Below are 12,512 nucleotides of genomic sequence, written 5' to 3' on the forward strand. Positions count from 1 at the left end.
CTTTGACATCACAGATATGATCCCTCCCCTTCCCCATCCTGCCTCCCTACCCCCACCAAAAAAAAAACCCCAAACTTCATATAGTTAGTAAAACAGCCAGTCCTTGACTTCTTTTTTTTTTTTTAGAGGCAATGGGGGTTAAGTGACTTGCCCAGGGTCACACAGCTAGTAAGTGTTAAGTGTCTGAAGCCAGATTTGAACTCAGGTACTCCTGAATCCAGGGCCAGTGCTTTATCCACTGTACCACTTAGCTGCCCCCAGTCCTTGACTTCTAAAAATGTAAAGCCTAAAACAGATATTGATGTGGATCAGCACAGTCTTTTTCCCCACAGAATCTTTTATTTAAAGATGTTTGACAGTTGCCCTCAACTCAAAAATAGATAAAACAGCCACCAGTGGGTTAATAACAGTACCCTAATCCATGCCGAGACAACCTTAGTCAGCTCTAAATCCCAACCACGCCCCTTCCCTCAAGACCTGGTAGCTCCTACTCCTGTTGGGCCCAGGGCAAGATAAGGACTGATGGGAGACAGAGAGCAGGAGTGGTGGCACACAGAGCCATTTGGAAACCCCTTCACACTCAAAGCAAATATTTGGATCAGAGCTGGGAGGGACGGGTTGTTGGGAGGAATGCTAGCATTGGGATTTTGGTGTAGAAAGTGAGCAGGAGACTCAAAAACTCACAGCTTTTATATATTCATATATTTGTTAGCTTTGTTGCCTTAAAAGAGAGTCTGGTATAAAGTTTCCAGCAGGGTCCAGATCACAAGTTTCCTTTCTCTTCCTCTTATAACCTGCCCTTTCTGGCTTTACCCACAAGGTCTGAAGCCGGGGCTTCATCCTCTTCTTTCTCCTGCCCTCTGGCTGCCTTTGCATTGGGGACCCAGCAGCCTGAATTCCATGCAATGTTGTATGGGATATTTTGCTTCCATAGCCAGTGCCTCAGACATCTCCATGGGGTGTAGGCCTGCAGGGTCCAGTTGATTCTTCTATTCTTCTTCTTCATATAGCACACAGTCTTCTTTTTTTTTTTTTTGGTGAGGCATTTGGGGTTAAGTGACTTGCCCAGGGTCACAGAGCCAGTAAGTGTCAAGTGTCTGAGGCCAGATTTGAATTCAGGTCCTCCTGACTCCAAGGCTGGTGCTCTATCTACTGCACCACCTAGCTGCCCTTAGCACACAGTCTTATATAACACGATGATACCAAAACAAAAAATGAACAAAAGTGTTACTGATGGAAACAGCTGATATTAACAGCTTTAACAATTTTAAAGACCTTAATCATTTTGCAAACATTGATTCTGGGAAATTTTTTACCTAATAAGCCCAACTTTAGTGGGTTATCAAATATTAATTTTCATTAAAAATTCTCCACCAAGGACTAATGAACATTCTGGTTTTTTCCATCCTCTGGCTCATGAAGTTTTACAGTCTTTTTGGCTAAGATTTCACAATGTAGGCCTCTCCTAGGGCATAAGCAGTACCACTGTATCACATTGGTCATTCACCACACTATGTCAAATTAATCTCACTTCCTGGTTCCCCCTCTAGAGTATCATCAAGTAAGTGGAATTTTCCATTTCCAAAAAAGTTGTGGAGCCAACAAATTTTATTAAGATCCACTATACCAAGTTTCTGACTTACCACACAATGTGGCTTTGCTATAAAATGCGTATCTTCTTTTTAGTCCTAAATTTTAAAAAATACTCAATCATCTTGCTGCTATTAATACTTTGATTTGTGCTTGTTTCTAGCAACTGAAGAGGATGATGAAGTTGTAGCAATGATTAAAGAATTGTTGGATACAAGGATAAGGTATCACCCTGGGAATGATTTTAATAGTTTGAAAGATTTGTAGTTATGAACAAATGTGCAAATTCTTTTATATAAAATATTTAATTTATAAGTATATGAGCTTAAATTCTACTTCTCTGTACTTACTCAAAACTAATTCACAGGATAAAACAGTCATAAATGTAATTTTGAAGAATATATGTCAAACTGTATTATATAGGGATATAAAAATTTAACGCCATGGTTGTTTGTCCTTTGTTCAGCGCTGTTTTAAAGTAGAACCTTTAGAGTTAAACTGGAAAAAACTATTAGAGATTTACAGACTTAGCAAAGAGACAGGAAGTGGGGAACATGCTAGATATCTAAAGAAACAGCCATAAGTACCTCTACTGCAGTCCTTCTTTTGTCACCCTTCAGGTTTCAGAGGTAGCTATGAGTTCTTGAAGGCCACTCTTTTGGAGTATAAGCTCTGGGAGATTGAACTTGAAAGGCTTCCTAGTGACAGACTGTGCCTTTTGTCTGGACACCATCTTAGGTGCCCAGAGAGGTGCCAAGGGAGATTGGGTGGGGCTGCAAGACTTTCAGCTTTTTTGGCCGGAAGAATTCTTAATGACGTGCCATGAAATCATAGTGTGGTTGTGATCTGAGTCTGTTGAGAGAATCCTTTTACCCACAGATCCTTGAAGTAAGCCTGAATTTTGGGGGGGGGGGGGTAGGGGGCTGGGCAATGAAGGTTAAGTGACTTGCCTAGGGTCACACAGCTAGTAAGTGTCAGGTGTCTGAGGCTGGATTTAAACTCAGGTCTTCCTGAATCCAGGGCTGGTGCTTTATCCACTGTGCCACCTAGCTGCCCCCTGTTGTTGTTGTTTTAATGAGAAATATGTCACCTTGAGAAGGCAAGATCAGAAGAGGAGAGAGTTGCAAAGAAGGCCTATTGGGATACTATGTAAGTTATTCAGATCAGTGGTTAGGGGAGCCTGAACTAGGGTGATGACAGTAGAAATAGGAAAGAGGGGTGGATATGAACGATGTTGCAAAGGCAGAATCAACCTATCTTGATAACTGATTGGATGTAGGAGGTGATAGAAAGTAAATAGTCAAATATAACACTCTATTTTTCAGTGTGGGTGACTAGAGAAAGGAAAGATCATTTTTAAGTAGGAGTCAATGAAAGCTTTAAGGAAAAAATGATGTTTTAATTTAGCCTTGAAAGTTGGATAGGATTTTTAAAAATAGAGTTGGGGGGAAGAGAACATTGCAGAAATGTTTTTCTTCCTAGCCATTGGAAATCAGTGAAAATGGCTCCATTTTGTTTCCTAAATTATTTAATTGTTAATCAAGAGTCTCAAAACACTCTTCAAACTCTGATTTGTATAAAACTTTTTAATATATACAGAAAGTATATAAAATACTGAAAGGAAGAGAAGTTTTGAACTATGTGATTGCATGTTTAAGAGATTTATTTTGGGGCAGCTAGGTGATGCAGTGGATAAAGCACTGGTCCTGGAATCAGGAGGACCTGAGTTCAAATTTGGCCTCAGACACTTGACATTTACTAGCTGTGTGACCCTGGGCAGGTCACTTAACCCTCATTGCCCTGCAAAAAACAAAGAGAGAGAAAGAGAGAGAGAGATTTATTTTTTGGTTTGTGTTTTTTGAGGAAAGTGAACTTGAAAGTATTTGCACATTCTTTAGTTGCTTTCATATAATTAAGAAAATTGTGTTGGGGAAAGAACAACAAAGTTGAAGTCAGAAGAGGGAAGGTAGGGGACAGCTAGGTAGTTCAGTGGATAAAGCACTGGCCCTGGATTCAGGAGGACCTGAGTTCAAATCCAGCCTCAAACACTTGACACTAGCTGTGTGACCCTGGGCAAGTCACTTAACCCTCATTGCCCCCCCCCAAAAAAGAAGAGGGAAGGTGTCCATATTTATTTGTTTGAAAAGTGTTAAATTCTTTGTAGAATTCCTCTAGCTTTTCATCAGATGTTGGTGTATAAAGTGCAATTATCTATGGTAATTTTTTTGGTTTTGTTTTTGCTCTGTTCTTCATGAGGAAACTAAGGAAACTACTACAGTACAAGATGACATCCCATAAAATTATGTTTCTTGTTGCTTTTAGACTCATGATAAAACTTAATTCCTTCATTTGCCTCTGATCAGAGAACCTGTGAGCCATACTTCTTTATCAACTCACTGTTCACTGAACAAAGATCTCACATTTAGAGAACTGACAGTTGAATTAATGTATATAGACACTATCAAAACTATTTTGCTTCATATCCACAGCCCCCTTTCCTGACTCTGCAACCCTCACTGCTGAAGTGGAAAGTGGGGATGCCTAGAATTAGAGCTGTATTTGTATTAGTTTTATGAATTACCATAAACCAAAAATTTATCATCTTATGTTCAGTCTACTGATGATACTTACCTAGACTTATCCTTGAGTAGCAGGCTGTTTGTCATTAGGATCTTTGTTGTTGTCGTCGTGGTCGTTCGGTTTTGTCCACCTCTTTGTGACCCCATTTGGGGTTTTCTTGGCAAAGATACTGGAGAGGTTTACCATTTCCTTCTCAAGCTCATTTTATAGTTGGGAGTCTAAGACAAACAGGGTAAAGTGACTTGGCCAGGGTCACACAGCTAGTAACTCTCTGAGGCCAGATTTTAACTCAAGATGATAAGTCTTCCTGACTCCAGTCCTGGGCATTCTATCCAATGTACCCCCTTGCTGCCCCACATCCGTGTTTTATAAACAAGTAAACTGAAGCTCAGAGAATTAAGTGCTCTGCCTTAGGGCACAATACTAAATGGCAATCACAATTCAACTCTCTAGGCCCTTTAATTCTGAATTTATTGCTTTTTCCACAGCAACATGCTAACTCTGTTTCCCTGCCTAGTCTTTCCCCCTCTAGTCTGTTCTGATGCCTGTTTGGGACAAACTGCCTCAGTTTATCCAAATAACTCAAGGAGACCACCAAGTCAAGCAGAGACAGATTTATTACATCCTCATGACGACAGGCAAAACCCAATTACACATTGAAGTCTTGCAAAGATATGCCCAATCCTCTAGGTTTTTATAGTAATCTTGAAAAGGACTGTCCCCACGTACACCTAGGGTGGATGAGCTCACAATCTAACATCCAATCCTGTCTCACCCAAGATGCGTACCCAGCTCGTGATCCATGTATGGAGACATGTCCAAGAACAAAGGGGAGAAGGGGAAGGGGTACAAGTCTGAGGAATGTCAAAGAAAGAGGGAGGCAGAAATCACTCCCTTATCTGACTGCAATTAATCCATGACAGGGACTGGGATTTGACATGTGAGAGGAGTAGGCCGACTACTTGGAGACACGATTTTTATTACAGGCCATAAACTAAGGTGTAGCTGGCATGTGTGAACTAAGCAGAAGTAAAGTAAATAGTGCTAATTGGTAGAACTGTGACAAGTAATAAAACTTAAGTGGGGGACTGGATATCTCTCAGACCCCATCCCCAAAGTTTACAGAACTGTCCCAAGTCCATTATCTCAACAATAAAACTTAAAGGAGACAATGAGAATTTGACAAGAAATTAACTTTTAGGCAAAGCAAGAGGCTAGCTATTGGGGGGGGGGGGGAGCCGGTTAGGTATCCTGCATACTCCATCCTCAGAGTTTAATCTGACTCAAATCCATAATTGTCCCACACATGCCCAACTGCAATCATGTCATTCTATTCCAAAACTTAATATGGTTCTTCACTGCCTACTGATTAAATTATTAAAGCCTTGCATTTAAGACCTTCCACAATTTACCTTCCACCTCCCTTTCCAACTTTATCTCCCACTACTCCCCTTCACACAGTCTGTGCTTCATCCAAATTAGGCTGTTTACTGTTTTCTAAACCCATCCTCATTCTTAGTCCCTATGCCAGGGAGACAAAACTCTATGTAGCCTATTCCTAACTATTAAAATTCTTCCATCTTCCAAAGTCACGCTCAATTGTCATTCTTCTCCATGAAGCCTTCAGCATGAATCCCTCAACATGGAAGCCCTCTCTCAACAAAAATTCTCATAGCATTTTTTTGGGTACCTCTGTTATGGCAATTATTAATTTACTTTGTCCTATGGTCATTGCTTATGTAATTTATTGCCCTGGCTAGATGATAATCTCCTTAAGGGCAGGAGCCATTTTTATCAACACCCTCACCACCTAGCACACAATAGATACTTTTTTTTTTTATTTATATATATTTTTTTTTTTGGCGTGGCAATTGGGGTTAAGTGACTTGCCCAGAGTCACACAGCTAGTAAGTGTAAAGTGTCTGAGGCTGGATTTGAACTCAGGTACTCCTGAATCCAGGGCCAGTGCTTTATCCACTACACCATCTAGCTGCCCCTCACACAATAGATACTTAAAACAATTGTTAAATTGCTGGGTCTCTATAAATAAATTCCCAGGTATTCCAGCAAGGGTTCTGAATTGCCCGTATTTCTCTTAAAACAGACAGAAAATTGGGGCGGCTAGGTGGCACAGTGGATAGAGCACCGGCCCTGAAGTCAGGAGTACCTGAGTTCAAATCCGGCCTCAGACACTTAATACTTACTAGTTGTGTGGCCCTGGGCAAGTCACTTAACCCCAATTGCCTCACTAAAAACAAAAACAAAATAGACGGAAAATGAGGAGGGGATATCAGAGATCTCCCCAGGGAGTCCAAAAAAGTCAGGTTTTTGAGGAAAGATAATGAGCTTGGTTTGGGATTTGTTGAATTCGAGGTGCCAGCTAGAAGTCCAGGTGGAGGTAGCTAAAAGGCATTTGAAGATGCAGATCTAGAGCTAAGAAGAAAACTGGAGAAGAGAGGTAGAAATTTGGGAGTCATCTATATGGAGAGAATAGCTGACACTATGGGAATAAATGAAATCACCAAAGAATGTAGCATAGAGAGAGAAAAGATGATGGCCAGTGAAGCTATCTTGTGAAATATCTAACTACTGTACCTTTTTTTTTTTTTTTTTTTGGTGAGGCAATTGGGGTTAAGTGACTTGCCCAGGGTCACACAGCTAGTAAGTATCAAGTGTCTGAGGTCAGATTTGAACTCAGGTCCTCCTGAATCCAGGGCCGGTGCTCTATCCACTGAGCCACCTAGCTACCCCTAACTACTGTACCTTAATAGGTTTGGTAGGAGCATAAGAAAGCTGGGAAGGAGATAGAGGAGCAATTAATAAGGTTGGTGTAGAACCAGGAAAATGTGATGTCTCTGATGTCAGGGGAGGAAAGTGACCAGGAGATACAGGTAATTCAAATGTCAGTTTGCTACAGAGAGGTCAGTGAGGATGAATAAGGTCCATTGGATTTAGTGATTTAGGAGACCATTGGTGTACTTGGAAGAATTTCCGGTTCAACAGAGTGGTGGGGAAAGAACCCAAATGATTAGGAACCAGGCAGTGAGTGGGTAGTATGTGTAATCTTTTTTTTCCAAGAAATTTCACTGTAAGGAGAAGAGAAAGGGGATTGTATAGAAAAAGCACATTAATGCTTTTTTTTTTTTTTGAGTATATGTAACCTCGTTTGTAGATAGAAGAGAAGGAGCCAGCACAAAGGATCAGTTTGAAGATATATGAGAAAGAAAATGATTGACAGAACAAGACACTAGAAGAAGCATTTGGGAATGGGATCAAAAACAAAAGGAGCAGAATTAGCTTTAGCAGAGAGTAACTAAAGAGACCTGAGAAAGGAGCCAACAAGGGATGATGCTTAAAGGTTAAGAGATAGGAAGTAGAGCTGACAGTCAGATGGCCTCAAATTTCTCATTGAAGATTAATTGTGAGGCAGCCTCACAGAGGATAGAGTGCTACATGTAGTTAGGAAGTCCTGGGTTCAAATCCAACTTGAGACACTAATTAACTACATTATTCCCTAGCAAGTCATTCAGTCTCTATGGGTTTCAGTTTCTTCATTTGTATAAAGAAAAGGTTGGGCATAGAGCACCGGCCCTGGAGTCAGGAGGACCTAAGTTCAAATCCGGCCTCAGATACTTAACACTTACTAGCTGTGTGACCCTGGGCAAGTCACTTAACCCCAATTGCCTCACAAAAAAAAAAAGAAAAGGTTGGACTAGAGATGACCTCTAAGGTCCCTTCCAGCTTTAAATCTACGATCTTATGAATCTGTGGTCTCGAAGCTCTGTGCAATTGTCAATTATTAGTAGTATGATTGTTAATCTGTAAGTATGACAGGATTGTGGTCTTGAGAGGAAAAGGTTCAGAATAGTTACTGTAGGTTATGAGGTAAGGGGGCTAATAAAAGGAAAATAAAATGACTAGTAACAATGAGGGCCCAGCTGAAGTTACACATCATAAATTTTTATAATGAGTAAAATCAACTAAATAGTTTTACTTTCTCAGCAGCTCCAGGCAGGAACAAAGAAATGGGTTGGTGGTGGGTTATCCAAGGTTGAGGATTAGGAGATAACACCAATGAAAAGTCTATAGATGAATGATTTAAAAGTTGTGACCGAGAAGTCATTAAAATGACAGACCATAGGTTCAATCATAGAATCTCAGAGTTTTAAACATTAGAGATTATCTAGTTTAATCCTTTCTTAAAAGAGGAATTCCCAATAAAGCACCCCCACCCCCAGCAAATGGTCATCTTTTTAAAGACAATTAAAGGGGCAGCTAGGTGGTGCAGTGGATAGAGCACCGGCCCTGGAGTCAGGAGTACCTGAGTTCAAATATGGCCTCAGATACTTGACACTTACTAGCTGTGTGACCCTGAGCAAGTCACTTAACCCCCATTGCCTTACAAAAATAAATAAATAAATAAAGACAATTAAAGATGGAGAACTCACTACTGGATTGGGATAGCCCATTCCACTTTGGACAACTCTAATTATATCCAGAGCACTGTGTCAGATGGAAGAATTGATAGAAAATTTAGAACTGAAATCTGTTTCTCTGTAACTTCAACCCCATGCTCCTATTTTTGTCTTCTGGGGCAAGCTAAAATAAATCTAATCTCTATTCCACAGGACTAAGTATGGAAACAAGTAAAACCAGATTGGGGAAGGAAGTCTGGGAGAATAAGGAGGTAGGAGTTACAGGACAGGAAGTCACAATAAGGATGAACATTAGGATTAGTGTGAATAAGGAAGTGAGTGAATAATATATAATAGGAAGCCATGGTCAAGGGAGTTGAATTCCAAGGTTCTGGAGTTTGGATTGGTACAATTTCATGAGATGGTAAGGTCCAAAATATTTTAGAACCATTTTAAGCTGAAATTTGGTTAAATAAGTAAAAATTAAAGGTATAAAGTAACCTCTGGCAAAAGTTAATGTTATCATTTACTTGGGGGGAAAAATTGATCACTTGCATCCCTCCAACTGAAGAGTAGCTTTAGCTTTCTTCATATAAAGCTGTTATTTGCCTAAATCTTTTCATTTTCTCTTTGAATCTGTTTCTTTTAAATATTCTCTTTCCAAAGACCAACTGTGCAGGAGGATGGGGGTGACGTGATCTACAAAGGCTTTGAAGATGGCATCGTACAGCTGAAACTGCAGGGTTCCTGTACCAGCTGCCCCAGCTCTATCATCACTCTGAAAAATGGAATCCAAAACATGCTACAGTTCTATATTCCAGAAGTAGAAGGTGTGGAGCAGGTAGGCCAGTAGTATCTTGCCATTTTTGAGAGCTTGCCTCATACTAGGCATTGTGCATAGGCACAGGGGACATAAAGACAGAAATGAAAGACTCTACCCTCAGAGGGTTTGTGTGTTATCTGACAACATGAACACACATGTATATATGTATATATGTATATATATATATATATATATATATAAATGTATGCATATGTATAGAATATCTGCAAAATAAATACACATAAATTTAGGAGGGAGGGTACAAGCAGCTGGGGGATCATGAAAACTTTAGTAGAAGGTGGGACTTCAACTGGGTCTTATAGGCAGTAAGGTATTCTGAAAGGCAGAGGGAAGGAGGGAGGGTGTTCCAGGCTTGGGGGATGGTGAATGAAAAGGCACTGAGGAAACATAAGTGTCAAGTATGAGGAACAACAAAAAGGCCATTGTGGCTGGTCCATAAATTGTGGGAAAGGGATAATGAAGCTGGAAAGGGGGGGCAAAATTGTGTAGGAGCTTTAAATAGCAAACAAAGGAGTTAATATTTCTTCTTCAAGGTAATAGGGAGCCACTGGAGTATATGGAATAGTGGAGTAACAGGAAAGAACTATGCTTAAGGAAAATCTCTCTGGCATCTGTGTGGAAGATGGGCAGAGACTTAGGGTAGGGAAACCAGTTAGGAGACTGTTAACAGTAGTCCAGGGGAAAGGTGGTGATGATAACTTTAACTTGGATGGTGACTGTATAAGGAGTAAGAATTGTTATCTGTGAAAAGAAAAAGGCTAATGAGCTAAACTTTATATTTGTAGCAAACCCTGATTGAATTGTAATGTACATTTTAGAAATCTTAATAACTTTAATCTTCCCAGTTGTTAATTTTGTGCTCTACTTATTTTTAGTTCAGCATTTTATAGCACATCGTTCAGGATGGAGCCTGTTCTTTTTAAAGCTGAGAGAAGGAAGATTATCCATAAATCCTATTTGTCATAACACGCTAGACTAGATTACTGAGGAAAATTGAATTACTTCTTTAGCAATTATTAGGAATAAAATACTCAACCATATACTTGGAGTCTCTGATAAATTGGTTTGCTGGAATAGATGATCTCCTGTGAAGAATCCCAGCCTGGAGCAATGTCCAGAGTCCAAAATTTTTGAACATACCCAAAAGAGATGTTTGGGGGGAAACAAGAAACTAATATGTTGGTCATTTACACTTGTATTAATTTTTCCAGTTATAAATGTCATTAGAAATGGACATTGCTTAGATTCAGTAATCTAAGTGCCCCAAATTAGTTTTTTTTTAAATGTCTTTCTTGTATAATATGATTTCAGAATTTATTTTTTCCTTTATTATCTTATGGTCATTTTTTATTTAGAATATCAAGAGGCACTTGATGAATTAACCAGGAAATGGTTGTATTTACTGACCTGGGTGGGGTTGTTATATGGTATTCAAGTTATAAACTTGAATTGGCACTTTAATTGCAATAGGCAGTGAAAATGAGGAAGTTCTTTGTTTATATGACCTCTTTTCCTTTCCAAAGAAAATAATTTACTGAATTATTCATCAACTTGTGCAATAAGACCAAAACTCTATGAGATCTCTCTCTCTTTCTCTCTTGGGGAAGGCAGTAAGGTATAATGGAAAGAGCCCTGGATTTGGAATAGGAAGACCTAGGCTTGGGTCTTAGCTTTGCCACTTGCTAGCTTTGGACAAGTCACCTCCCCTGGAGAACAGTTTACTTAGCTGTGAGATCTAGTCAGTAACGTGCTACCCCAGGGGCAGCTAGATGGTACAGTGGATAAAGCACCGGCCCTGGATTCAGGAGGACCTGAGTTCAAATCCAGCCTCAGACACTTAACACTTACTAGTTGTGTGACCCTGGGCAAGTCACTTAACCCCAATTGCCTCACCAAAAAAAAAAAAAGAAAAGAAAAAGAAGAACATGCTACCCCGGTCTCCTGGTTGTTGGGAATAAATACTTCCTAACTATCTCTGGGCTTCTTCTACTCCTTTCTTTCCTTCTCCCACTCCAAACCCCTCTCCCCTCCCCATGTCAGAATTCCTACTTATTTTCCTTAACTTTCTTGGACATAAGGGCATTTTCAAGTTTATTACTACTTTATAAATGAAAGACCTAAGACACTAAGAAGTTAAGGGGGCTGCCCAGGTCAGTAGGAATAAAAGCCAGTAACATTTTTCTGGCCAATGGAATCACATCATCTTATGCCCTTGTGACTGATACCAGAGAGACCTTTTCTGAGTGAAAGAGGTTGACTGAACTTCTGGTTTGCTATTTAAATATAAATGTTTGATTTTACTTCTTCCTGTTGATAACAGTATAATATGTACATTTTGAACCTACAGCCAAATATACATCTTATATCAAAGGTCACTTAAATATTTTAATAGAATTTTCTTGCATTTATACATCGCTAGAGATTAAATTCTCTCAGAAAAGATTATTGGAAAGACCATGTCCAAGAAAGTAGTTTCTCCTGAATGAATAAATATGATATTCAAAACAGTATAATAACAGTTTGAAACTCATTTTCTGAAATCTTTAATCCATTTTATTTGTCTTTAGGTTGTAGATGATGAACTAGAAGAAAAAGATGCAAACTCACCCTGAAACCCTGTTATTTCCTTGAGGTGAATAGCATGGACTTCTGAAGAAATTTATTGAGGATTAATAAAAGATGTCATTTTCTTCAAAGAACTATAATTAAATATGGCAATTATTTTCCTTTGTTTTATTTGCTAAATAATTTATTTCATTCTGATTGATATTCTGTAAATGTGACTTGTTTCTAAAATAGATATTTTCTTTTTTGTTTTTGATTTCAATACAATTCTCCTTTTGTACAAAGTATGGAAAAACTTAAAATTATTTTTCTTCATCTATTCTGTTCATCACTTAAGTACAAAAAAAAATTAAGAAAAAATTGTTTTTACATCTTGTGAATAAAATAAGACAAACTCTTTGCCCCCCAAAAAATTTCTCTTTACACATATTCCAGGTTTTTTTTCCTATTTTGAAACAGTGCTAAGAGAAGTATCTATAATCAGATAATGGTTTGTTCTTGAATATGAAAATAGAAGG

At 39.0% G+C, this 12,512-nt stretch overlaps 1 protein-coding gene across 4 annotated transcripts in view; it reads left to right on the forward strand.

Annotated features, from left to right (window-relative positions):
• Positions 1–12,281, forward strand: part of NFU1 (NFU1 iron-sulfur cluster scaffold) — a 53,518-nt gene extending 41,237 nt beyond the window's left edge. For all 4 annotated transcript variants that reach the window (XM_043980247.1, XM_043980248.1, XM_043980249.1 and 1 more), the window contains 3 exons: positions 1,754–1,814; positions 9,252–9,426; positions 11,997–12,281. In XM_043980247.1, the coding sequence (XP_043836182.1) occupies positions 1,754–1,814; positions 9,252–9,426; positions 11,997–12,041 (281 nt within the window). In that variant the 3' untranslated portion in view covers positions 12,042–12,281. The remainder of the gene's footprint in view (positions 1–1,753; positions 1,815–9,251; positions 9,427–11,996) is intronic.
• Positions 12,282–12,512: the final 231 nt, after the last annotated feature.

The sequence above is a fragment of the Dromiciops gliroides genome, chromosome 2 (genome assembly GCF_019393635.1).
Source record: "Dromiciops gliroides isolate mDroGli1 chromosome 2, mDroGli1.pri, whole genome shotgun sequence".
In the NCBI taxonomy this organism is placed as follows: Eukaryota; Metazoa; Chordata; class Mammalia; order Microbiotheria; family Microbiotheriidae; genus Dromiciops; species Dromiciops gliroides.